Source organism: Cervus canadensis, chromosome 25 (genome assembly GCF_019320065.1).
Source record: "Cervus canadensis isolate Bull #8, Minnesota chromosome 25, ASM1932006v1, whole genome shotgun sequence".
In the NCBI taxonomy this organism is placed as follows: Eukaryota; Metazoa; Chordata; class Mammalia; order Artiodactyla; family Cervidae; genus Cervus; species Cervus canadensis.
Genome location: NC_057410.1, coordinates 13756777 through 13783593, shown reverse-complemented (window position 1 = coordinate 13783593; position 26817 = coordinate 13756777). Strand labels below are relative to the sequence as shown.

Below are 26817 nucleotides of genomic sequence, written 5' to 3'. Positions count from 1 at the left end.
ACAAATAAATGATAGGGACTCCCTGGTGGTTCAGTGGTAAAGAATCTGCCTGCCAATGCAGGAGACATAGGTTCAATCCTTGATTTGGAAAGATCCCACATGTGGTGGAACAACTAAGCCCATGAGCCACAACCATTGAGCAGACACGTGCAACTATTGAAGCCTACGGGCCCTAGACCCTGAGCTCCACAACAAGAGGAGCCACCACAATGAGAAGCCACCACTGTGACTAGAGAGTAGCCCTTGTTCGCCGCAGTCTAGCCTGAGACCTAAGAAAAACCATGCAGCAACAAAGACCTAGCACACCCATAAATGAATAAAATTATATATATATATGTGAGTGTGTGCATATATATATATATATATATATATATATATATATATGAAAGAGTCTGCAAACTCTAAAAACGAAAATAATAAATGCTGAAGAGGGTGCAGAGAAAAGGGAACCAACCCTCTCACACTGTTGGTGAAAATATAAATTGGTGTACTCACAATGGAAAACACTATAGACGTTCCTCAAAAAACTAAAACTACAGTTGCCATGTGATCCAGGAATCCTCAGATCAGTTCAGTCACTCAGTTGTGTCCGACTCTTTGCGACCCCATGAATCGCAGCATGCCAGGCCTCCCTGTCCATCACAAACTCGCGGAGTTTACTCAAACTCATGCCCATCGAGTTGGTGATGCCATCCAGCCATCTCATCCTGTCGTCCCCTTCTCCTCCTGCCCCCAATCCCTCCCAGCATCAGGGTCTTTTCCAATGAGTCAGCTCTTTGCATGAGGTGGCCAAAGTATTGGAGTTTCAGCTTCAGCATCAGTCCTTCCAATGGACACCCAGGAATCCTACTCCTGGGCATATATATCCAGACAAAACTGCAATTCAAAAAGATACACGCACCCCCATGTTCATAGAAGCACTATTTACAATAGCCAAGACATGGAAACATCTGTCCATCAACAGATAAATGGATAAAGATGGGGTACATATACATAAAGGAATACTAATAAGCCACAAAAAAAATGAAATAATACCATTTGCAGCAACAAGGATGTAACTACAGACTATCAAACTAAATAAATCAGAAAGAGCAAGACAAACACTACAAGGTATTACTTATATGTGTAATCTAAAATATGACACAAATGAACCTACCTATGAAACAGAGTCACAGATACAGAGAACAGACTGGTGGCTGCCAATGGGAGGGGGTTAGCGGAGGGATGGAGGGGGCTAGGGGAGGGATGGAAGGGGAGGCTGGAATTGGGAGATGTAAGCTTTTGCATAAAGAATGGATAAAGAAGATCCTACTGTATAGCAGAGAACTATATTCGATCTCCTATGATAAACCACAATTAAAAAGAGTATTTTAAAAAAGAACAAATATATGTATAACTGAATCACTCTGCTGCTCAGCAATAATTAACACAACGCTGTAAATCAGCTATGTTTATACTTCAGTTTAAAAAAGGCAACTGCTTCTATATTTTCTCTGATTGACAGAAATATCTACATTAATGTTTTAACTTGCTATTTAATCATGAACACATTCCATATCCACGATTGGGGCAAATCACTTAAATGTAAAATATATTTCTGAAAGAGAACACAATTATTTCATATGCAAAAGCCTAGAACTAAGTTCCCAAAGGAGCACCACAGTGAACATATGGGGATGCTGCCAGGTATTTTAAATTTTGGGAAACAAGTCAGTATCTGTCAGATACCATATGAACTATGTAAGTGGTTAAACCTACTTATTTAATTTAATGAAACTTTTAACATTTCTGTTGGCCGAGGGGCACTGTGAAAAAATACTAAGATACCACAGGTGCCATAAAACCACGTATCTTAAAGAAACTTGCCTTTTGGGAAGCAAATTTCACCTCATTTGATGATTTCATAACATGAGTAAAAGAGTATAAGAATATACACATTCAAACAAAGAACAACACTGTTAGCATCATATAATAAACCAACCAATGAGGAACACGGGAATTCATTTAATTTGATGTTTTTGGTTGGCCAGAGGAAGAAGGGGAGCCATAAATGACAAATAAATGTCAAACATTTATTTTAAACAAATATTTAGGTCATGGAGTCAAAATAACTTTTATGGCTGTTAATATGATAATGAAATGAACAGAAGCATTGCATTTTAAATGCAACTTTGAAATCCATCTCATTTTAGCAGGAATATGTAACTGCAAATGAAGAGAACTTAAACAATCATGCAATTTGAGGTTTTTTTACTCCCATTCCTTCACCTGTGGCTACAGCCATTCATTTCCAAGATTTTCAAGAGCAATGAACTGTGAACCATTTCACTGGCTTCAGGTATTTTATTTATTTTTGAATGAATTCCTTCCTCAGCTCACTCTTGCTCACCTCAACCCGATGCCAAAGAGCAACAATGACTGAAACCTTCATTGTTCTGCTCTATGCACTATATCTATTCTGACAATTCTTTGCTAAGTATATTCATTTTCCAAAAATTCTTTTTCATTTTAAGTGTTCTTTGTATTATGTATCTGTAACATTAACATATCAGATTCTAAAATGCTTTGGCGTTAGTGCTGTTTTCAATCATATAAGAACTTATCAAGAAAAGGTTATAAGCCACTGGATGGCTCTAAGACACTATCCATTGTAAGATGCATCCTGATAGCAGAAAGACAAAAATTTCCAATACTGTGCTATAACTTACAATAGAAGAAATGGAGTACACCACTGCTTACTTACATTTTCATTGCAGTAAATAAAAAGAAAAAAAATTAATTTGTATTCAGTATTGTACTATACTCTCAAATACTGAATGGAAAGATCACCTATTAGATGCATTTGTATATGCACCATCAATTGTTAAATAATTAGGTAACTTGTGTTTTAAATGCTTTCCTTATGCAGAATTGTCAGTTCAGTCGCTCAGTCTTGTCCGACTCTTTGCGACCCCATGAATCACAGCACGCCAGGCATCCCTGTCCATCATAAACTCCCGGAGTTTATTCAAACTCATGCCCATCAAGTTGGTGATGCCATCCAGCCATCTCATCCTCTGTCATCCCCTTCTCCTCCTGCTCCCAATCCCTCCCAGGATCAAGGTCTTTTCCAACAAGTCAACTCTTTGCATGAGGTGGCCAAAGTACTGGCGTTTCAGCTTCAGCGCCAGTCCTTCCAATGAACACCCAGGACTGATCTCCTTTAGGATGAACTGGTTGGATCTCCTTGAAGTCCAAGGGACTCTCAAGAGTCTTCTCCAACACCACAGTTCAAAAGCATCAATTCTTCGGCACTCAGCTTTCTTTACAGTACAACTCTCACATCCATATGTGACCACTGGAAAAACCATAGCCTTGACCAGATGGACCTTTGTTGGCAAAGTAATGTCTCTGCTTTTTAATATGCTATCTAGGTTGGTCATAACTTTCCTACCAAGGAGTCTTTTAATTTCATGGCTGCAATCACCATCTGTAGTGATTTTGGAGCCCCAAAAAATAAAGTCTGACACTGTTTCCACTGTTTCCCCCTCTATTTCCCATGAGGTGATGGGACCAGATGCCATGATCTTAGTTTTCTGAATGTTGAGCTTTAAGCCAACTTTTTCACTCTCCTCTTTCACTTTCATCAAGAGGCTTTTTAGTTCCTCTTCACTCTCTGCCATAAGGGTGGTGTCATCTGCATATCTGAGGTTATTGATATTTCTCCCGGCAATCTTGATTCCAGCTTGTGCTTCTTCCAGCCCAGCGTTTCTCATGATGTACTCTGCATAGAAGTTAAATAAGCAGGGTGACAATATACAGCCTTGACATACTGCTTTTCCTATTTGGAACCAGTCTGTTGTTCCATGTCCAGTTTTAACTGTTGCTTCCTGACCTGCATACAGGTTTCTCAAGAGGCAGGTCAGGTAGTATGGTATTCCCATCTCTTTCAAAATTTTCCACAGTTTATTGTGATCCACACAGTCAAAAGGCTTTGGAGTAGTCAATAAAGCAGAAATAGATGTTTTTCTGGAACTCTCTTGCTTTTTTGCTGATCCAGCGGATATTGGCAATTTGATCACTGGTTCCTCTGCCTTTTCTAAAACCAGCTTGAACATCTGGAAGTTCTCAGTTCACGTATTGCTAAAGCCTGGCTTGGAGAATTCTGAGCATTACTTTGCTAGCCTGTGAGATGAGTGCAATTGTGCAGTAGTCTGAGCATTCTTTGGCATTACCTTTCTTTGGGACTGAAATGAAAACTGACCTTTTCCAGTCCTGTGGCCACTGATGAGTTTTCCAAATGTGCTGGCATTTTGAGTGCAGCACTTTCACAGCATCATCTTTTAGGATTTGAAATAGCTCAACCGGAATTCCATGACCTCCACTAGCTTTGTTCATAGTGATGCTTCCTAAGGCCCACCTGACTTCACATTTCAGGATGTCTGGCTCTAGGTGAGTGATCATACCATCATGATTATCTGGGCTGTGAAGATCTTTTTTGTATAGTTCTTCCATCTGTTCTTGCCACCTCTTCTTAATATCTTCTGCTTCTGTTAGGTCCATAGCATTTTTGTCCTTTATTGAGCCCATTTTTACATGAACTGTTCCCTTGGTATCTCCAATTTTCTTGAAGAGATCTCTAGTCTTTCCTATTCTGTTGTCTTCCTCTATTTCTTTGCATTGATCACTGAGGAAGGCTTTCTTATCTCTCCTGGCTATTCTTTGGAACTTTGCATTCAAATGGGAATATCTTTCCTTTTCTCCTTTGCTTTTCGCTTCTCTTCATTTCACAGCTATTTGTAAGACCTCCTCAGACAACCATTTTGCCTTTTCGCATTTCTTTTCACGGGGATGGTCTTGATCCCTGTCTCCTGTACAATGTTACGAACCTCTGTCCATAGTTTATCAGGCTTTCTATCAGACCTAGTCCCTTAAATCTATTTTTCACTTCCACTGTATAGTCATAAGGAATTTGATTTAGGAGATACCTGAATGGTCTAGTGGTTATCCCTACTTTCTTCAATTTAAGTCTGAATTTGGCAATAAGGAGTTCATGGTCTGAGCCACAGTCAGCTCCTGGTCTTGTTTTTGCTGACTGTATAGAGCTTCTCCATCTTTGTCTGCAAAAGAATATAATCAACATGATTTTGGCATTGACCATCTGGTGATGTCCATGTGTAGAGTCTTCTCTTGTGTTGTTGGAAGAGGGTGTTTGCTATGACCAGTGCATTCTCTGGCAAAACTCTATTAGCCTTTGCCCTGCTTCATTCCATACTCCAAGGCCAAATTTGCCTGTTACTCCAGGTGTTTCTTGACTTCCTACTTCTGCATTCCAGTCCCCTATAATGAAAAGGACATCTATTTTGGGTGTTAGTTCTAAAAGGTCTTGTAGGTCTTCATAGAACTGTTCAACTTCAGCTTCTTCAGCATTACTGGTTGGGGCATAGGCTTGGACTACTGTGATATTGAATGGTTTGCCTTGGAAACGAACAGAGATGATTCTGTCGTTTTTGGGATTGCATCCAAGTACTGCATTTAGGACTCTTTTGTTGACCATGATGGTTACTCCATTTCTTCTAAGGGATTCCTGCCCACAGTAGCAGATATAATGGTCATCTAACTTAAATTCACCCATTCCAGTCCATTTTAGTTCGCTGATTCCTGGAATGTCAACATTCACTCTTGTCATCTGCTGTTTGACCACTTCCAATTTGCTGTGATTCATGGACCTAACATTCCAGGTTCCTATGCAATATTGCTCTTTACAGCATTGGACCTTGCTTCTATCACCAGTCCCATCCACAACTGGGTACTGTTTTTGCTTTTCCTCCATCCGTTCATTCTTTCTGCGCAGCCGCTGCTCCTTACCTTGGACGAGAGGTATCTCCTCACGGCCGCCCCTGCTGACCTTGAACGTGGAGTAGCTCCTCTCGGCCCTTCTCGCAGAATTGTCAGGTATCTGAAATGCTGATCTGAACTGTCAGATAGGTGTTGAGTGTTTTCACAACATCTGGGAAATTGTTTATGGTTTGAGGTGGGCTGGAAATTTATTATTTTTTTTCTATTCAAAATTCTAAAATTTTGAATTTTACAGTACAGAATATAGGGTACCACTTCCTAAAAAACTGACACACAATAAAGATGCACCTGTATACTGAACTATGTATGTAACAAAAATATAAAAACACAAACAATGAAACAAAATTCAAACTAGTAAGTACTTACGGGGAAGGAAGCAATTTGAAGGGTGGGGCATGGAAACATCTACATTAGGTACAATACACAAGCTGCTGAAATGTGTGTATTTGTTAAAAACAATAACACATCACATTTGCACTTATATAATTACTAGAAAAAAAAGACACACTAAATTGTTAACAGTAAAATTACAAACTTATACATTCTATAGCTCTGTAATTAAAAAATAATAAAATGGAAATAAAATATTTAGTGGGGGGAGGAGGAGAGAGGAGGAAACAGCAATACAATCAATGCCATCGTTTGTTCTCTGACATAATATATTTCACAAAGTTAATGTGGTATTTTAGATTATGAGGTATTCTTAAGGGACACAGAGACTGGGATGCATTAGATCCAGTTTATAGATAATATACATTGAACTAGCCAACATATAACATGATCAGTAAGCTCAAATTAAAAAAAGTAATATCCTAAAAATACTGGGTATATATATATATGTAGCATTTCCCTCAGCACCGTGTGCAATTTCTGTAACTTCTTTGTTTATTTTTATTACAACGATATGCCTTTGAACACCTATTATGTAACTGAAACCATTTGGTACTGGCAATACCAAAATATCAATAAATATGGCTCCAGTTTTCAAGAAGCTTAACATACAGAAACACTGTCCAATACAACTTTCTACAATAATGGAAAAGTTCTATATCTGCACTGTTCAATATGGCGGCCATTAATAGCATGCAACTATTGAGCATTTGCAACATGGCTGACATAACTAAGAATTTAAATTATTTTATTTTATTTACATGAATTTACATACCACTTATGGGGCTAGTCCCTATGGTACTGGCAGCATGGGGCTATAGCAAGACAAGGAAAAAATAAACATAACTTTGGTTTGTCATGGTACACACTAGAAATAGGTACAAAGGTTATGAAAGCAAGGGAAAGGCCATCACTTTGAATGGATTCTGAAAGTACTGATAGAAGAAAAGGCATCACATGAAGAGGAACCCAAACAAGTAAAGGCATACATGTAAAAGTGCATTGCAGGGAGATTCAAAAGTAGTTTTATATTACTCACGCAAAAACTCACTATAAACAGAGAAGACAATGGAAATAAAGGCATGTGAGATTACAATGCACAAAGATTATATGTAAGGTTTAGGAGCTCATCTTTATTGCATTAGAAAGGGGAATAGGCACTGGTAAGTTAACCTGGTAATTAATATGATTAGATCTGTGCTCATAGTTGGAATAAATTAGTGTAAATTAGAGGAAGATAAGAAATTCTAGCCAAAAATTGGAGTTACATTTCCTTAGAAGAAGCTTGACAATTCTTCTAAGAATAAACTGTAAACCATTTATATGATTAAACTGTCCTGTCTGAACTAATATAGCAGTCTGTCCATCTAAATAAATTTCAAATACTCTATTCAAACTTTAGTAAGAAATAAAACACAAAAAGTAGATAGCAGCAGAAAAATCAATACTTCAACCAACGCCCATTTGAAAGTCACTAAGTTTTAGCACAAAGTTGAGGAAATGCATCTTCCCAAATAAGTTCCTAAGTCTTTAATCAAGTCCTCAATGAAATAAGAATTGGCAAAGTATTACCCTTTTTATTAAATTCTGGAACATTAGCTTATTATTATCAGAATGCTTAAATATCACTATAAGACATCAACGGCACTCCATAAATAAAAGGCATCAAAGAGAAATTAAAACAAGTAAGATAAATTAAAATAGGTATAAACACGAATACAAAGAAATCCTACTTTATCCATGAAAAACAACAAATAAAATTCCACAAACATGGAATTTTAAAAAATCCAAATCATTTCATCTCAGCATACATATACAGATTCTAAGTGCTACCAATACAGTAGTAGTTTATCTACTATTCCTTTGAATTTCCCATATGTAATTAGTATATCATCATAATTATCAGACCAGAAATTATACTTCCATACATGTACTTTCCAGAAGAGGCTTTTAAAAATAAAATAATTTTACAATAGAAATTTAAACAATTGTTTCCAAGAATACTCCAACATGCATTGACTGTCACTAAGTAAAAAGAAAAGGGAAAATATTTTCAGGCAGAAAAACCCTAACTAAAAATGAATTTTCTGATAAGCTAAAAAGCCTGGATTATTTATAATAACGTGACTGAAACAGTGTGACTCTAAACAATTTTTTTTTTAGCAGAATGAACAGAAACCAGGAAATCTCTTCATGTATAAAATATAACCTGATTTTTATTCTTAAGTGTAAAGTTTGGAATTCTCTATTAACATGATTTCATCAAGTAAATTAATCACACTATGTGATGATACAAAACTTCTATACTTTCATTTTACAAACTGGATTACGAATACTGAAAAGCCACACAATCTAGAGTTATGATATTCTTAAAAAAAAAGAAAAAACTTAGCATAATCTACCAAAATACAGAACCACCCAAGTAGTGTAACCAATGGAAACTTGTATGAGTCAAGGTGGTTGGAAGCGGCTGTGAGGCAGCAGTCACAGCTAGTGTGAGTGATACACAAAGGCCAGGCTGACCAAGTCTGCAAGAGCAGTTCAGAGCAGAAAAGGGTGCAGCAGAACCGCTTCTGCATAGCCACAGCTTACTCTGGCTTATTAAATTCTAAAAATCTAGCAAGAAACTTCAGATATAAAATTGGGTCAAATTCTAGAAAGGTTAAATATGACTCTATTTTTCATTATGTATAGGACCTAAGTCTTGTTTTCAAAGGCTCTTTGTTATTTCACCATGAATTTTCTCCACTGTTCACTTTTCCAATCTAAGGGAAGAAAAGACTAACCAGACTAAAATTAATGATTAGAAGATAAATGGTTAGTTAACAAAGCTGCTACTATCACACCAGTTGCCTTCACAGCCTGCAGAGAATAACACCTGGTGCTAAGGGGCAGAGGGAGGTTGGATATGTATTTGTGAAAGAAGCCTAAAGTTTATTCCTACTTGAGTTATGAACTATTGCTTATTCTGAGTCACTACATCATTTGACATTAAATTATAGGCAAATTAATAAAACATATTTTCTTTGAGAAAATTAAATTCAAATGTTATGGGTTTAAAAAAAATCACTATTTAATAGTACTATTGTTAAAATTCACCTTCTTTTAAAAGCTCAGAAAGAAACAGGAATATTACACTTCAACTATCCTTTCAGCATCCTTACACATTTAGTAGAGGATGGATATTATTAACTACCTAAATAAATGAGAGAGCAAGAATCCAGTATTGTGAGGAAAGCAAGCTAATGATAATAAATAAGCTAATTCAATACAATTTGAGTGTCTGAGTACCCTGATCTCTATTTCTTTTATACTCTAACCAGTTGTGTCTACATTTCTGTGATGCTATAGTACCCTGAATATAGTCCAAGACTTCAGATTTAGTTTTATAGGAATAATATGTGTAAAGACAATCAACATTTTGTTTCATGGAATACGAACTCTGAATCCAGCCATGAAGTCATAAATTGTGTATTAGATAAACTAAGTTTTGACATATATATACACACCAGGAAATTTATGCTCTGACACTAAAAGAACATATACATATTTACTATATAAATATATGTACATCATTTGTAATAACATACATTTATTATAAGCATGGTTTAGTCTGAAAAATGTTCTCAACTATTTCAACTGTCTAAACCAACATGCATATTTTTAAAATTATAACCACAATTTTTCAAACTCAGGTGTATCCAACCTGCTGATTCCAATTAAATACAACACATTAAGCAGTTCATGTAACTATATGACCAATAGAAAAAAAGAGAAAAAAACTGATCTTACCTGGTAGTTTCTTTTCTCAGATAATGTATGTCCATCAGTCCTCACCATAGAGTCGTGTCCTTTCCTCACAGTACTGGAGGCAATCAAATAGAACTGTCACTCAAGGGTCGTGTCACAGGAAGGACCGCCCACCAGTTCTCCCTCTAGAGTGGAATTATCCAAAAGCCGTCATAATTACTAACATGTAAACATATGAACAGCAGCAAAAATATCCAATATGATACATAGAAAACAAAACCAAAAGTACTTTTAATATTCTAATTGATCTTCCTCTTAACCATCTAGGAAGGGCTGGACTGGCAGACATACTTTATTTGAGACAGAAGTTATTAAATATGAAAACCTTTTCCCTTGCAATTAAAACTGTCCGCCAGACCACACACATAGGAAGAAAGTTACAATGAATAAAAATGAAGTGGACAAATAAATGCAGCCCTGAATTGACATATTTTTTCTTTTAAATAAACATTCTCCTGTTAGTCTCAGAAATGTTCAGTTAATTCAGATCTAGTTATTTAATTTCAAATTCCTCTCCTCCAAATGCTTATTTATATAGCTGCTATTTATTCAGTTTATGAGGTTTATTCCTATGCCATAGGATGTGAATACATCATATAATCTTAGAATTGTAAACAGAGGCAAACCTAACTCAATAGTCCGTTAAAATTTACCCCAATGAAAAGTAGCAACAAATGTTATCTTTCTGGATGCCTTAGTCCTTCAGCCCTCCAATTTCACACATGCTCTAACAATTTGCTTTTTTACATTAGGGCAAAAAATTAACAGAGCTTATTTCTTAACCTGGCTAGAGATAAACAAGTCCAAAAATGACTAAGCACTGTAAACCTCAAGTACATTAAAAAAAAAAAAAAATCACTGAGGCAGAGGTACTGATTGCTAGAGATGCTAACTCAAAAATGTAAATTGAATATGAAAGACCAAAAATTCAAAAGTGGTATCTACAAAGAATTTGCAAACAGCCATTTTCAAAACACAAGCTTTACTTTTACCTAACTTTTAGTAAAATGCTTACTGCTTGCAATGTGGGGCACCCAGGTTCGAGCCCTGGATTGGGAAGATCCCCTGGAGAAGGAAATGGCAACCCATTCCACTACTCTTGCCTGGAAAATTCCATGGGTGGAGGAGCTTCATAGGCTACCATCCATGGGGTCGCAAAGAGTAGAACATGACTGAGCGACTTCTTTCACTTTCACTTTCCCCTAGGAAAGTAGTAAGTACCATACTTACTAAGTAACAACAGTTGCTAACCACTAAAAATTATATTCAAATTGAAAGCAATTATTTAACATCAGACAAAATTCACTTTGGAAGAGGATGATAAAAACATCTAATTTAAATTCATCAGAAATATGAACCAATTTTATTAAAACCAATAAACATGCATATACACAAACATATGGATTATCCCTAAAAAGCAATCTAGTAAGAAGAGCTGAATATTTTTCAAGGAAAACATTAAGATTAGTATTATTAGGTTTACATTTTAAAAAGAAGTCGTGTAATAAAAACCTATACTCCACCTCCCATTTTATGTTTGGTAACAAGTTAGTGGGTACTTAATTTTGACCATCTTACATTGTAAATGTTTCATTAAAATACTTCAAAGATGCCTGGCTCTTTGTAGTACCAAATTTATATGTACTACTGGAATTAAACATCTCTTTTAAAAGTAACAAAGAAGAAAAGTTTTTTAAAGAATAAGTATATTTATCGCTTTAAATATAATCCTAGCAAGGAACTGGATTATTCATAAAGAAAAATGATCTAGTGAATTGGGGGGGGGGGGGGGTCAAGAACAGTTTAAGTGACATACATTCAACTCCAATTTAAATGTTCATGACAGTCACAACATGAGAAGAAAAGTATTTATTATGCATCCGACATCACCAAAACAACATTAACTCTGTTTCAATGTATTTTATAATAATAGGTTAAAACAGCCCTTGCCTCATTAACATGTTCATGACAACTCTGAATTCAGTGAACAGTAAGTGTAAAATTTCAGTTTTTTCTTAGGAAATAAGCATGTTTTCCTTTTAAATAAGTTTAAAAATAAGTTGATGCACTATCTTCCATTTGTACTAGTTTAATAAAAGATATGTCAGAAATCTAAAGTCAGGCAAGGCTATCCCATTTTCAACAGCATAACATTATACATATTAAAGAGATGATTAGGACTTTTGCTACTAAATAATATTATCATTAAAAATAAAAGTTAATATTTAATCTGTACATTCACCAGATAAGAGAAAAATACTAACTTTGGAGTACTATGGATTAGTACAAAAGTAAAACTTTTTTCTTTTGTTTCCCCAGCGTGGGTAACGTTAAGTATTTCATGGCTTAGGGTTTCAAACAACAGCCACTATAGGCACACCTCCAAGAACTGCAGGTTCGGTTCCAGACCACAGCAACAAAGCAAATATTACAGTGAAGCAAGTCATGCAAATTTTTCGGTTCCCCAGTGCACATAAGTATTTGTTTACACTATACTGCAGCCTGTTAAGTGTACAACAGCATTATGTCTTAAAAGAAAAACAATGTACATCCCTTAACTTTAAAAAAAAATTTATTGCTAAAAAATATTAACCATCTCTGGAGCCTCCAGTGAGTCATCATCTTTTTTAAATAGTAACATCAAAGATCACTGATCACAGAAACAAATACAAGAATGAGAAAGTCTGAAATAATCTGAGAATTCCAAAATGGGATAAAGACATAAAGTGAGCAAATGTTGGAAAAACACCAACACCTGTTTGATGCAGGATTACCACAAACCTTCAATTTGTAAAAACACTATAGAATTAAGCACAATAAAATGAAGTGCAGCTGTTAGGGGAACCACTGACTGAAACTACCCACCCTGGCCAGACATGCGAGTCCACTTAACAACAGGAGGCTTTGGTGAGGAACTCAGACCTAACAAGCTACCACCAACTGGAATAACTTGGGAGAGAGAAGACCCCAGTCCACATGTCCATCAACCTCTCAGAGTCCTCCCTGGCTGAGTGACACATGTGCCACCAGGAAGGACCCCGAGTCAGAATGACTGGCCAGAGACAACCCTGAAACTAACCCCCTTTCGATAAAAGCCAAGACTACAAGCCACGTGGCAGAGCAGCCCTCCTGGGTCCCCTAACTATGCCGCTCTTACCTGGACACCCCTTCCCAGTAAAGTCTCTAGCTTTGTCAGCACATGTGTCTCCTGGGACAATTCACTTCTGAGTGTTAGACAAGAGCCCACTTGTGGGCCCTGGAAGGGGTCCCCCTCCTCCTGCAACACAATGAGACAATAGTGTGCCTGAATATGTCCTAACCAATATAGGAATCAATATTCTATACTGAACAATAACTAAGAATCATTATCTTCTTTTAGTAAACAAAGGAAAAAAGAAATGAAGGTACTCCATTTTCTTCTAGGTAAACAGATAACATGTCAAAATGATCTTATATTAAACTAACATTTGTCACCACTATCCTATATTAAATAAAAATGCTCAATAATAGACTGTGTTGATGCTCATATTAGGAATGGAAGGACAGTGAATAGATAAAAAAGTGTGAATAGATATGTGAGACAGAGAATATGTGAAAGAAAGTAAACATGAGAAAGAACATGCACCCCAAGTGCCTAAATTTACTAAAGTTCATGCACTGTTTTCCTCGTAAATTTTAAAAAGTCATAAAAGACAAATATAAAACTAAAATGAAGTTTTCTATAAGGCAGTGATGCCAAGACAGAAAAACAGATTGTATTTACCTTTCTACCTTAAATAACTAAAAAACTAGGAAAAAATATATCAAACAATGATTTTCAGAAACTGAACATCATCTCAGGCCAGAGATCATCAAGAGAAAAGACGAAATGAAGTAAGCTTTATTGCCTATAGAGTTATGAGGCTGAAACACAGGGAGGGGGTTAGGGGCTGGAGCCCAATCTGAGCCCCAAGAGTCTCTACGAGTTAAGGAAAAAAAGAGTTGAATTAGGGGAACCACCAAAACAGCTAGAATTTCCAGGGCAAATGGAGAGAAGGAAGCTGCAGAAAAAGGGCTCCAAAAGTCTAGAGAGAGCTTCTCAATGTTTTCGCTATATCTGTGCATGCATGTGAAAAAAGTTGTTGAGTCTGAAGAAAAAGTCTCTGAAAAGGAGTAGTCAGAATAATCCCCTCAAACGCATGTTCCCATCAACCAGTTAAAGGCACTCAGTCATGTCCGACTTTTTGCAGCCCAATGGACTGAAGCCTGCCAGCCTCCTCTGTCCATGGAATTCTCCAGGCCAGAAGACTGGAGTGGGTAGTTTATCCCTTCTCCAGGGGATCTTCACACCCAGGGATCAAACCCAGGTCTCCCGCATTGCAGGCGGATTCTTTACCTTCTGAGCTACCAGGGAAGCCCCTCCCATCAACCAGAGTAGACCTTTTAACAGGGGGTACTGAATAGAGTTAAAAAAATAATGAAACTTCAGTAATGAAACCAAAAGAGCTTTAAACCAAAGAATTTTCTTGACGCGCACTAACACAGCTTAAAACAAAGCCTCAAAAAGATCAAAACAATTCTAAATAATGTTATACCCCAAAATAAAGCCCAAAATATTTAAAATAATATAACATCAGTATTAAATAATGTAAAATTAAATGTCTAGCATCCAGTCAAAAACACTAGCTATGCAAAGAAGCAGGAAATACAGTCCACAAGGTGAAATATAAAAATGGAAAAAAAAAACCCAACAGTGATACAGATGATAGAATTAGTGGACAAGGAGGTTAAAAGGTATTGTAGATGTATTCTATACATTTAAGCAAATAAAGAAAACTATGAACATAGTAACAGAAATGCAAAGTATCAAACTGGATCATGCTCTTGGTGGTGGCGGTTAGATGAGTCTACACGTGTGAAAATACCACAGAATGATAAAAACATGAAAAGCTGAACACATGAAGAAAATGGTGAAGTGAGTTAATCTGCATATCTAGTCAGTTATATTGACTTCTGGTTTTGATAATTAATGCACTCTAGTTATGTAAGAAGACATCACTGGAAGAAGACAGGTAATGGGCATCTGTACTATTTTTGCATCTTATGAATTTATAATTATTTGAAAGTCCAAAGATTCTTTAAAGGCTCAAACTGATCATTTTAGAGATAAAAATTTAATACCTGTAACTAAACATGCACTGGAATTCTTCTGGAATAAAAAACATCTTAATGAACTTGAAAAGAAGGCTTAATGAACTTGAAGATACAGCAAATAGAAAAAAATGCAAAGTTAAACACAGTGAGAAAAGAGGCTGTGGGGGGGCGGGGGAGGAGCCATGGGACAATGAACTGTGAGTTAATATCAACTGCGGCAGTGAACTGCTGAGCAATATCACAGAGTCTAAAATTAATGTAACAGTATCCCAGAAAGAGTGCAAGAGCAAGAAGGACATAAAAAAAAAACCAAAATGCCAAATTCTTCCTAATTTCATGAGAACTATAAACTCATAGATCCAGTAACTTCAACAACCTCTAAGGAGAACCAAAAAACAAGATTATCATTTGAGAGTCAAACTACTGAAAAATAGTAATAAGGAAATCATAAAGCAGTCAGAAGGAGAAAAAAGAATATACATAGAGAAACAGAGACATAAATGACGGCCAACTTGTCATCAGAAACAAGACGAGAAAAATTTAACTTTTTTTTGGATGGGGTGGGGTGAGGCTTGTGAGATCTCAGTTCCCAGATCAGGAGGAACTGAACCCAAGCCATGACAGTAAAAGCCCAGAATCCTAACCTCTAGGTCATCAGGGAATTCCTCTCAACATTTTTAAACTATAGAAAGAAAGAGGAAAATAAAACATTCAACCAAGAACTCTATCTAAAATAATCTTTCAAAAATGAAAACAAATACAGTCACTATGGAAGCGTTTGGCAGTTTTTGTTTATTTTTTATAAAGTTAAACACACACTTCTTTCTAAAACATAGAAGTCATTCAATAAATATTTGTTAATATAAAAAAAAAAAAAACCACTTAACATATATATAGCCCAGCAATTGTGCCCCTGGGTATTTATCAAAATGTACTTTAAATTAACGCTCATACCAACCTATGTGTGAACGTATACCAAGAAAGGGGTTCTTCAGTGTGGGTGCGCTTAGTCGCTCAGTCATGTCCGACTCTGCAACCCCATGGACTGTAGCCCACCAGGCTCCTCTGTCCATGGGGATTCTCCAGGCAAGGATACTGGAGTGGGTTGCCATACCCTCCTCCAGGGGATCTCCCCAACCCAGGGATAGAACCCAGGTCTCCTGCATTGCAGGCAGATTCTTTACCATCTGAACCACAAGGGAAGGGATAAATAAAATGTATATCTATACAACAGAATTCTATTTAACAATTTTTAAAAAGCTATTAATTCATGCAACATGGATGAATATTAAAAGCACTTCCTAAGGGAAAGAATTCAGACCAAAAAGGGCATATAGTGTTTCCATCCATATGACATTCTGGAAAGGCAAAACTATAGAGACAGACAATAGATCAAAGGTTGCCAGGTAACTGGAGAGGGGTGGAGGAGTGACTGATTTACACGGGAGACAAGAGGGAACTTGCATGTCCTGAAATCCATGGAACTTAACAACAGGAAGAGTAAAGCTGAATGTATGCAAATATAAAAAATCAACCAGGAGTCTAGAAATACAAAACTGGCAAAAGAGTAACTGTATTACAAATGTTTGGCATATCCACACTGAAGAGGGCATGGAAAATGGCGCTGACCTTAATAACTTTGGTAGACAGTATTCTGACTGGTAACTGTAGCAGAAAAAAAAGAACTGTATATGAACACTGTGTTCTGGTTGGTGAAGTGATTCCTTACAAGGCTACAGATTAGTAGTAATGCTGAAACAACTATACATGTCTACTGAAGACAAGCAATCAGTAAAATAGATGGTGGCGGGTGGGAGCCAGATTTTCCACTTCAGTGAAGTTACAGGTACAGTAAGCAAGGAGCAACAGCTAGAACAAACTATGTAGAACTGGGATAGAGTCAGAGATCCCTCTACTGGTACCAGTTTGTTCTCAACTATAAAACACTTTAAATAAGGTAACCATTCAGATTAGAGACGGATCACTTTATTGGTATGTTGTATGTTGCTTGAAAATAAGTTTGTAAAATGCTACATATATCAAGCTTGATAAAGTAGTATTTAAAGGATGTGTAAGCAATGTAAACAAATGGAAAAAAAAAAAAACCCTTAAAATAGATTTAGTCATGCTATCTGCTTAAATTTGACAAGAAGCCAGTAAAAGGGAAACTATAAACCAAATCTTACATAAGAAAAAAAAAGCAGGCTTATTCATCCTACGCATTTCCCTAATATGAGGCTAACAAAAATTAAGCACATAATATTCTCTAAATAAACGCAAACTGAATCCTGATTTTTATTTCAAAAAGAGATTTCTCAAAACAAGAAATCAGTTAATCATGAGTAAAATTTCTAGAAAATTTACTTTATTAGAGAGGAGAAATAATCATTAACTTTATTCTCCATATTCTATTAAGTTCTATATATCATTACCATACAAAAATATTATACCTTGAAAAACAAGAATCAGACAATCTGAATTCTAGTTAGTACTAGCCTGACCAATCTCCTGTCTTCAGTTTCCCAGTCTGTAAGATAAAGTGATCAATTTACATGAATTTTTTTAATGTGTGCAGCTCCAATGTTCTGTGTCAAAGCAATCCATTTAGGAAAGTGGACAATTACAGTTGATTTTTTCCCATATTTTTTCCTCCCACTTTATTTCTCAGTAGTATGTTATAACACTGCCCAAACATTTTGAAGGTTGGGAATGATATCTAAAAGAGTTTAATTTGGTAGTTATTACTACACTCAACTAAGCTACAATGTGAATTTGGTCAGGTTAAAATTAAGAGTTGAACTTGTTAGGCAGGTTTTATTTTCTGATATATTATATTCCAGATAAGTTATTAATTAGAACACATTACCAGATGTAATCAATTTCACTGAAGCTCAACAAAAGCTGAAGTAAATGCACACAGCTGTTATTTTTAAAATCTTAGGCTTCTCAAATTCCAGAACTGTTTCAAAGAAACATTTTCTTGTTAGTAGGTAGGCTGTAGTTACAAAGATATTATAAACTATTTTCTGACCTAATTTTTGGTTCGATCACATAGATAAATGTTTTCAAAATTCTAAATTGATGACTTATGTTATATACAAGAAATGTGGGCAGACAAAATAAAAATAAATAAAACTCAGGAATTTCTGTTTCATAAGAAACTTAGTCTGGGAAAATGTCACATTAACTAAAAATAGTTCTTCTGAATGTTTCAATAATACAGGTTTCATGGGTCTATGATTAACATGCAAAGTGAAAAGTCACCAACAAACAAAATAAATCACTATTAATAAATAATAACCATTCTTTTAAAATCCGCTTCCTCCTGGTTGTCGTAATTTAATGCTTTATAACTTAACTTCGTGCGTCTCTATTTTCCCCACTGGTCCCAGTCCTGACACACCACTTCCGGCGTGTCTGTGCAGTTCTGTCACATAGATTTCAAGGAGCTTTCCAGGCGCCTGACACGTGCTGTGCGCTGCTGAGTCACTCAGTCGTGTCCGACTCTGTGCGACCCCCTGGCCTGTAGCCCGCCAGCCTCCTCTGTCCATGGGATTCTCCAGGCAGGAATACTGGAGTGGGTTGCCATGCCCTCCTCCAGGGGATCTTCGCAAGAAAGGGATGGATAATAAAAAATCAACAGTCTAAAGGCCCAGCATCTCAAGACAGAAAACATCTATTACCAAGTCTTAAAAGTTCCAAATAAAATGAAATACAATACAGTCCTACTGAAATGTAATGACAAAAGTTCAATATTTCTGAACCACAGGCTTTCCAATTAAACGCTCCTCATTTGTTTTAGTCTTAAATTAAATTGGGGCCCGAAATTAAAACAATCAGGGGGTCTTCCTCTGCCTGAAACTTACATATATGTTTAGATGAGTTGCTTAACCTCTGTGTGATTCAATTACTTCATATTAATGTAGTAATATCTACAAAGTCTAGGTCACAAGTAAGATCAAAAAGTTCAAAATAAATTTACAATACAAAAACCTCATTTCAGTAAATAGCTGTTTAATTAGATCAGACTACCAGATGCATTTAACAATCTGAATGTGTAAATGGCCAAACTATTAGTACTTACTAATTTTCTGTGAAGAACTGAAGCTTGGAAAAGACATTGATGCTGGGAAAGATTGAAGGCAGGAGAAGAAGGGGACGACAGAGGATAAGGTGGTTGGTTGGATGGCATCACTGACTCAACAGACATGAGCTTGAGCAAACTCCGAGAAATAGTGAAGGACAGGGAAGCCAGGCCTGCTGCAGTCCATGGGGTCGCAGAGTTGGACACAACTCAGCAACGGAACAACAACAATTTTCTGCAAGTTTATAGCTAAAGAAAGTTATCAGAATTAAAGAAATGTTTTTGTACCACTCATTGCAGTTAGTTACAAATCCACAAAGGTTTCCAAGGAGGAAGCAGCAACCACCAAAGCAGTCCCTCTAAAATAAGACTAGGTGATATTAGTCTTGGGACCTCTCTGGTGGTCCAGGAGTTAAGATTCCACAGTTCTAACGCAGGGGGCACAGGCTCAATCCCTGGTGGGGGAACTAAAACCCCACATGCCACACGGTACAGACAAAAAATTAGGGGGAAAAAAAAAAAACAAAAACAAACAACTTGGTTTCATAATTTACTTGAAGGGACTTACTGGTTCTATTGATTCAACAAGGAAATTTGTGTAAGTTGTCATCTGCAAGTCAAATTCTTTAGAATATATAATAGCTCCTTTCTTAATACTCTCCCTTGCAAAATGGCTGAGCATTCAACAAATAATTTTATTTTATACCAGCAACTGAATATAGCACATGGGACCAGAAATCTGAAAACTGCAACTTTAATGCTAACAATTTCTATAAGTAATACATATATATTTTTCTCATAATTTATATAAGCTGTTCATTCTGATAGGGTGGTATTAGAAACTAACTAGTTCATATCAACTATTTAGACTTAATTACCAAATTCATAACAATTAAGCTCACCAAATTACCTCATTAAGATGCTGCTCTTAACATAAATCTAGAAAGCCAGTTATATGTTAAAGCATGTATTTGAAACCTCAAAACTAATTTTTTTCAGGTTTCCTAAGAATATTAAAACAAAGCTTAAGTGGAAAGCAGAGAAGAATAATCACAGCTCTCCATTTAAAGATAACATAGTCAGTGAACACTAACTTATAGATATTATGCCAACTCCTCAAAGTTTATTTTTTGTAAAACACAAAGCGGCAGCTACTGGTATACTGCTTTTTGCATGAAATACAAGGGAATAGCCACAGATGCTCTTCAAGGCACTGGTACGTGACTGTCTAGGACAATAACACAGACAGGAAGAGACAACAGGCCTGTTTACACAGGACAGAAACAGGCTGAAGGATTTACACTATTTTTAATCACAGAATGCACATCAGAATCACCGAGGGTTTTGGGGGTTTTTTTCCGTTATTGTTGTTTTTTAAGAAATATTGATACACCCTTGCCCATATCTTTGGAACCTGGTCATCAGTTTTGTTTTTTTTTTAAGTGCTCCAGATGATTCTAATGTATAGCCAGGGTTAAGACTTTATAGCAGAGTGAAATTCAAAAATGTTTTCACCTCAATGTAAGTACTAGACAAAAAGAAACATTATATATATTGAGAGTAATGTGTAAGAGCACTTTACATCTCCTATGCATGCCAATGCACCATCTCCTTGCCTCTTACTCTACCTCTGAGAAATAATGGTGGGCCTAAAAGATTAATTTTTAAACTGCTTTTTAAAAACAAGATTTCTTTTGTTAAAATACATACAATGCAAGTGCAGAAGCAAATAATCAGAAGTAGATGAAAAATTCCAGTAAAACTTCATTACAAGAAATTTCTAATAAAAAAGTTCTTCTAATATATTCAATCAGTTCAGTTCAGTTCAGCCACTCAGTCATGTCTGACTCTTTGCAACCACATGAACCACAGCATGCCAGGCCTCCAGGAGTTTACCCAAACTCATGTCCATCGAGTTGGTGATGCCATCCAACCATCTCATACTCTGTTGTCCCCTCCTCCTCCTGCCCTCAATCTTTCCCAGCATCAGGGTCTTTTCAAATGAGTCATCTCTTCACATTAGCTGGCCCAAGTGTCGGGAGTTTCAATACTTTAGGTTTAAAAATACGTCCACTATCTTAACATTTCTTCCTAGAAATGCAATATTAAGTATCATTTGCAAGACATGAGGTACTGTGCACTTCAACCCTCAAAACAGTTCTATATGGTAGATATTACTGTCTACCTCTTTTACAGATGAGAAAAAACCTCTGACAATAAGAAAATTACACAAGGTCAAGAGGTAGTTAAGTAAGCTATAACTGCCATAATTTGTGCTCATGCTCACTTGACATGAATCCAGTCTTTACATATCTATACATGTATACACACACACAAAGATACAAGTGGAAGTGAAAGCTGCTCAGCTGTGTCTAACTCTTTGCGATCCCATGGACTACACACTGCATGGAACTCTCCAGACCACAATACTGGAATTGTAGCCTTTCCCTTCTCCAGGGGATCTTCCCAAGCCAGGTTTCCTGCATTTCAGAGGGATTCTTAACAGCTGAGCCACAAGGGAAGCCTCAAAGACATAAATGTACACGTATATATCTCATACCAATTACAGTTTCATGAAGAAAGGTGATGTTTCTTCATGAAATGTAATTGGTATGATGGATATCATATAAATATCATAGATATAACATGTATCTATCATACCAAATATGGTTTCAAGAAAAATGAAATCATTTTGGGAAATTCCAGCTGTCAAAAGTTCTACTCAAGTCTCACTATGATTCTAGAAGAAGGAAATCAGCAACAGGGTGACAAGTGACAGACATTAATCAGTTGGAATTTCAAAGTTCTAGAATCAGGAAATAAAGTACCCACAATATCCTTTCAGACACATCTTCAGACAACTAAGAAAAAAAACAGGCACTACATCACAAGGCAAACTGCTAAATTGTTTTGTTAAGTTTTAAAGCTAGATTACTATTGTCAATCTATGCTTTTGTGTCAACCTGTTTACACAGAAATTAGTAAATTCAATGTACAATTCTCTAAGGAAGCATCAAAATTCCTTAAGAAGCCCATTTCCTGTGCCTTTCTGAATTTCTGCAAATGCTTTCTACCTTTTAAATTCTCTCTCTATAGCAAGACACTCCTGGGTGACTCCTTAACAGTCCTCCCTGTGATTGCCATGGTTGTTCAGTGGTTCAACCCTACCCACATGACTTAAGGGGAAATTCTGATTGGTCTAAGTTAATATGATAATACAATGCCCCCTCCCAGCCCCATTCAGTAAATGATTTATGTAAGGGCATTAGAACCAACTCTGGCCAGTGAAATAGGGTAGAATTTTTAGGAAAGCAGGGTTTTAGGAAAGGAGAGGGGGACAGCCCCCTTTGTTCCCCTAAAAGTTCTATCAAGCTATCACAGTTAGAACTACTTACCGTAACCATCTTTCAACCATAATGAGAGCTAGTTTGGGGAATTCTCTGGCAATCCAGTGGTTAGGACTCCGCCCTCACTGCCAAGGGACCGGGTTCAATCCCTGATCAGGGAACTAAGATCCCACAAGTTGTGGGTAGTGTGCTCAGAACCAACCAACCAACCCTATACAGAGCTAGCTTAAAGAGAATCTCACATTTTAATAAAGGCAGAACTGAAAGATGAAAAGAATTTTGCTCAGGCATTAATCCCAACTTGCAAATGTCCATTATTCCAGATATGAGAGAAAATACACTTTATGCAGTTGAACCAAAATCTTCCTAAACCTTGAGGCTTAGCCACACTTAATCCTTTAGTAATTTTTAAATCATTTTATGTAAAGTCTTTCCAATGCATCCACCCTATTTTTCCAGAGCATATACACAAACAGCTTAAACAATAGTTCTTTCTACCTCATTATTTCATTAGCTTATATATACTTAGGCTAAAAGTTGCATTAACACTGGCATAAAAACAGCTGATTCTTAGCATATACCTAGCCCTGTAGGGCAAACGGTACATAAGTAAGCTAGAATGGTTCTTTAGCTGTAAGTGTTCAGAACACTCTAGACTATAGGAATTGAAAGCAGTGGTTTAAAAGCATGTCAGTTAAGTGGAATTTTGTTAAGGACACCTGTCACAAACACATTTCTGTACATGACTGATTATGTATTTAACAAAAAATATATTCTTTTTCTATGTGAAGTGGGGGATGGGGTGGGGAGGCAACTAAGAAATCCTACAAAAAAAGAAGGAAAAAAAAAACAAACCTTGGACAAATGTTTCCAGGAGAGAAAACTGAAGTAAACCCAGAGTCAAAGAAGTATGAGTATGATCTATTTTAGTCTCAACTCCAGCCAAGTGGCACTGCAGTAAGAGAAGAGAAACTATAAAGAACCTTTAGAACCTTTAGCTGTTCCACTGCTAATGAATTAAAAATGACAAAATCCCACAATTCAAAAAGTTCAGGCAATACAGACAAAATGTATTATTTGCTTAATCTGTGTAACAGCCAAATTCATTTTATCATATGTCATATCAAGGCTAACTACAGCGGTGTTCCATTGACAAAAAAAATTTGTTTTCTCTTTTAAGAAATATTAGCTGGACAAATTATTTCAAGTAGAAATTGATCAGAGATTCTGGAACAATTATTCAGTATTAAAACAGCCAAATACTCTTGATATTAATAATCATGTTATTTTCTACTTTCTAGCAAAAATATTTAACAAGCTTTACTATACCCCAAGACTTCCCTGGTAGCTCAGCTGGTAAAGAATCCACCTGCAATGCAGGAGACGTGGGTTCAATCCCTGGGTTGGGAAGATCTCCTGGAGAAGGGAATAGGTACCCACTCTGGTATTCTGGCCTAGAGAACTCCATGGACAGAGGAGCCTGGCAGGCTACAGTTCATGGGGTCTCAAAGAGTCAGACATGACTAAGTGACTTTCACTCACTGTATCCCAGGTAGTAAATGGAGGTTTCAATTAGAAATCCCCATATGAAGAACTTCACTGTGGTCTAGTAGTTAAGAATCTGCCTGCCAAAACAGGTGACACAAGTCTGATTCTTGGTTCGGGAAGATCCCACACACTGCAGGGCAACTAGGCCCACATGCTCTAGAGTCTGCACCTCTAAATAAATAAATCTTTAAAACAAAAAAAGAAAGAAAAGAAGGACCCATAAGAAGCACAGAACTAGAGAATTTATTTCTGGAATAAAAACTCCAATTTGTACAGATCTTGGGCTCAGAAACTATGTTTCCAAATTATTCTCCATAGAATTATAAAGCAATGAACACCACAAAGTTACAAATGGCAATAATATCCACATCTTTAACAGTAATATTTATTCATTAAGAAAAGCACTTAATATTTATTAAACACAATTTATGTTCACCTAACACACTAAATTAAATGTCTTGGCAGACTAATAAGAGCAGGAGTTTTTAATCTGGATTCTAAAAATATTTAGTTTTGTTGGAAATTCCCTGGCAGTCCAGTGGTTAGGGCTCAGTGCTTTCACTGCTGTGGCCCAGGTTCAACTCCTGTAACTAAGAGCCTACAAGCCGTGCACTACAGCAAAAATAATAATAATTGATTAAAAAAAATTTTAATGCAGAGTTTGTTGATCAAACACAGTGGTTATGAAACTGGATGGGAAAAAGCTACATCTTTATTCTACTAATCTCTATTTGATATTTAGCATATCTTTAATTAAAAGCATAAGCAATAACCATCAAAAAGACCACAAATAACAAGTGTCAGCAAGGATGTGGAGAAAAGAGAATCCTTGTACTCTGTTGGTGGGAATATAAATTTGACAGCCACTGTAAAAAACAGTATGGAACTTCCTCAGAAAAACTAAAAAGAGAACCACCAATGATCTACCAATTCCATTCCTGGGTATTTATCGGGAGAAAATGAAAACACTCATCTGCATTGATACATGCACTCGCATGTTTACAGCAGCGTTACTCACAAGAGCCAAAGTAAGGAGGCAACAAAAGCGTCCGTGCACAGACGACTGGACAAAGATGCAGCGCTGTGTGTGTACACAGAGTGCTGCCAAGGCTGTCAGTCGTGTCCGACTCTGTGCGACCCCACAGACGGCAGCCCACCAGGCTCCCGCCCCTGGGATTCTCCAGGCAAGAACGCTGGAGTGGGTTGCCATTGCCTTCTCCAATGCATGAAGGTGAAAAGTCAAAGTGAAGTCGCTCAGTCGTGCCCGACTCTTACCAACCCCATAGACTGCAGCCCACCAGGCTCCTCCATCCATGGGATTTTCCAGGCAAGAGTACTGGAGTGGGGTGCCATTGCCTATACTATTCAGCCATAAAAAAAAGGATGAAATTTTGCCACTGGCAATAACATGAATGATGAACCTGGAGGGTATTGTGCTAACTGAAGTAAGTCAGAGGAAGACAAATGCTGTATCTTATCACTTACTGTGAAACCTAAAAATAAAGGAATGAATACAGCAATACAGAAAAAGACACAGAGAAGAAACTAGTGGTTACCATGCAACTCTACGGCAAGAGAGAAGGGAGGAACAAGAAAAGGACAGGGAATTAGGAGGTACAAACTACTACATATAAAAAACTACAAGGATATACTGTATAGCACAGGAAATATAACCATTATTTTAAATTTAAATGAAGTGTAATCTATAAAAATTTAGAATCACTGTGCTATATAACTGAAACTAATATTATAAATCAATTACACCCCAATTTTTTAAAAGTGTCAAAAAAAAAAAAAAAGGTAAGTAGCAAGCCACAGTGGGATGATCGCCAGCTGTGACTTTGTGACCTTGGAAAACGCAGGTATTTTCAAAGCACTTGCAGCTGCTTCAAGTCTCAAGTTCTCCTTCACATGCATCACTGGCCTCAAAACTACTCTACACCACTGGACACTGCTGATATGCACATCACTGAATTTACTTTTTAAAAGTAAATGTTTTTAAAATTTTGTTTTAAAGTTTTACTTAAAAATCATATTCTAACTGGTGTCCTCATCAGCATGTATATTTAATGTTGCACAATTAAAATATTATTTTAGGAAAGGGTCCACATGTGTCAACAGAGAACCAAAGGCATTCACAGCCCAAAAAAGGATGAGAACACCCGGGAGAGAATTTCAGAGCAAGAATAAGACTTTGCAGAGGATAACAAAGCATAGCAATTTAAGAACAAGAAAAAGCCTCAGAGCATTTTTAGTTGAAACTCCTTGTTTTAGAGATAAAGAAATTGTGGTCTGGTGACAGCATCCCTGTTCAAGGTCACACACACAACTAATTACTGACAGAACCAGAGAAAACAGAATCTACTGTTTTCTGGCTCAGGATTCAAGGCTAAATTAACCTTGATGAGACTTGGCTATAACAAAGCAAGACAGGGCAAAGACGACTCTGCAAATACATGCCAAAAAGTTATTACAGAAAGAGAGAAATTATACAGAAAGATGAGCTAGTTTGCAAAAGAAAAGGATGGGTCGAGGTGTGAAAGCATATTGAAGATAAATTCTACTACAGGGCATGCCAACACAGACGTTGAAAAAGACGAGTAACAAAGCAAAAAGGTGACACCCTCTTTGCACAGAATGCATAGGCATAGTTCAAAGAGCTGAATA

The 26817-nt window shown here is 36.6% G+C and overlaps 1 protein-coding gene across 6 annotated transcripts in view; it reads right to left on the bottom strand.

Moving 5' to 3' along the window:
- The window catches only part of CNOT2 (CCR4-NOT transcription complex subunit 2), a 124508-nt gene that overhangs the window by 73289 nt on the left and 24402 nt on the right, over positions 1 to 26817 (bottom strand). For 2 of the 6 annotated variants that reach the window (XM_043447153.1, XM_043447157.1), the window contains exon 2: positions 10021 to 10163. The exons of 1 other annotated variant lie outside the window; for it this stretch is intronic. In XM_043447153.1, the coding sequence (XP_043303088.1) occupies positions 10021 to 10068 (48 nt within the window). In that variant the 5' untranslated portion in view covers positions 10069 to 10163. Of the gene's footprint in view, positions 1 to 10020; positions 10164 to 26817 lie in introns of those variants that run through there. 3 more of the 6 variants (XM_043447152.1, XM_043447156.1, XM_043447154.1) reach the window with 2 other exon arrangements.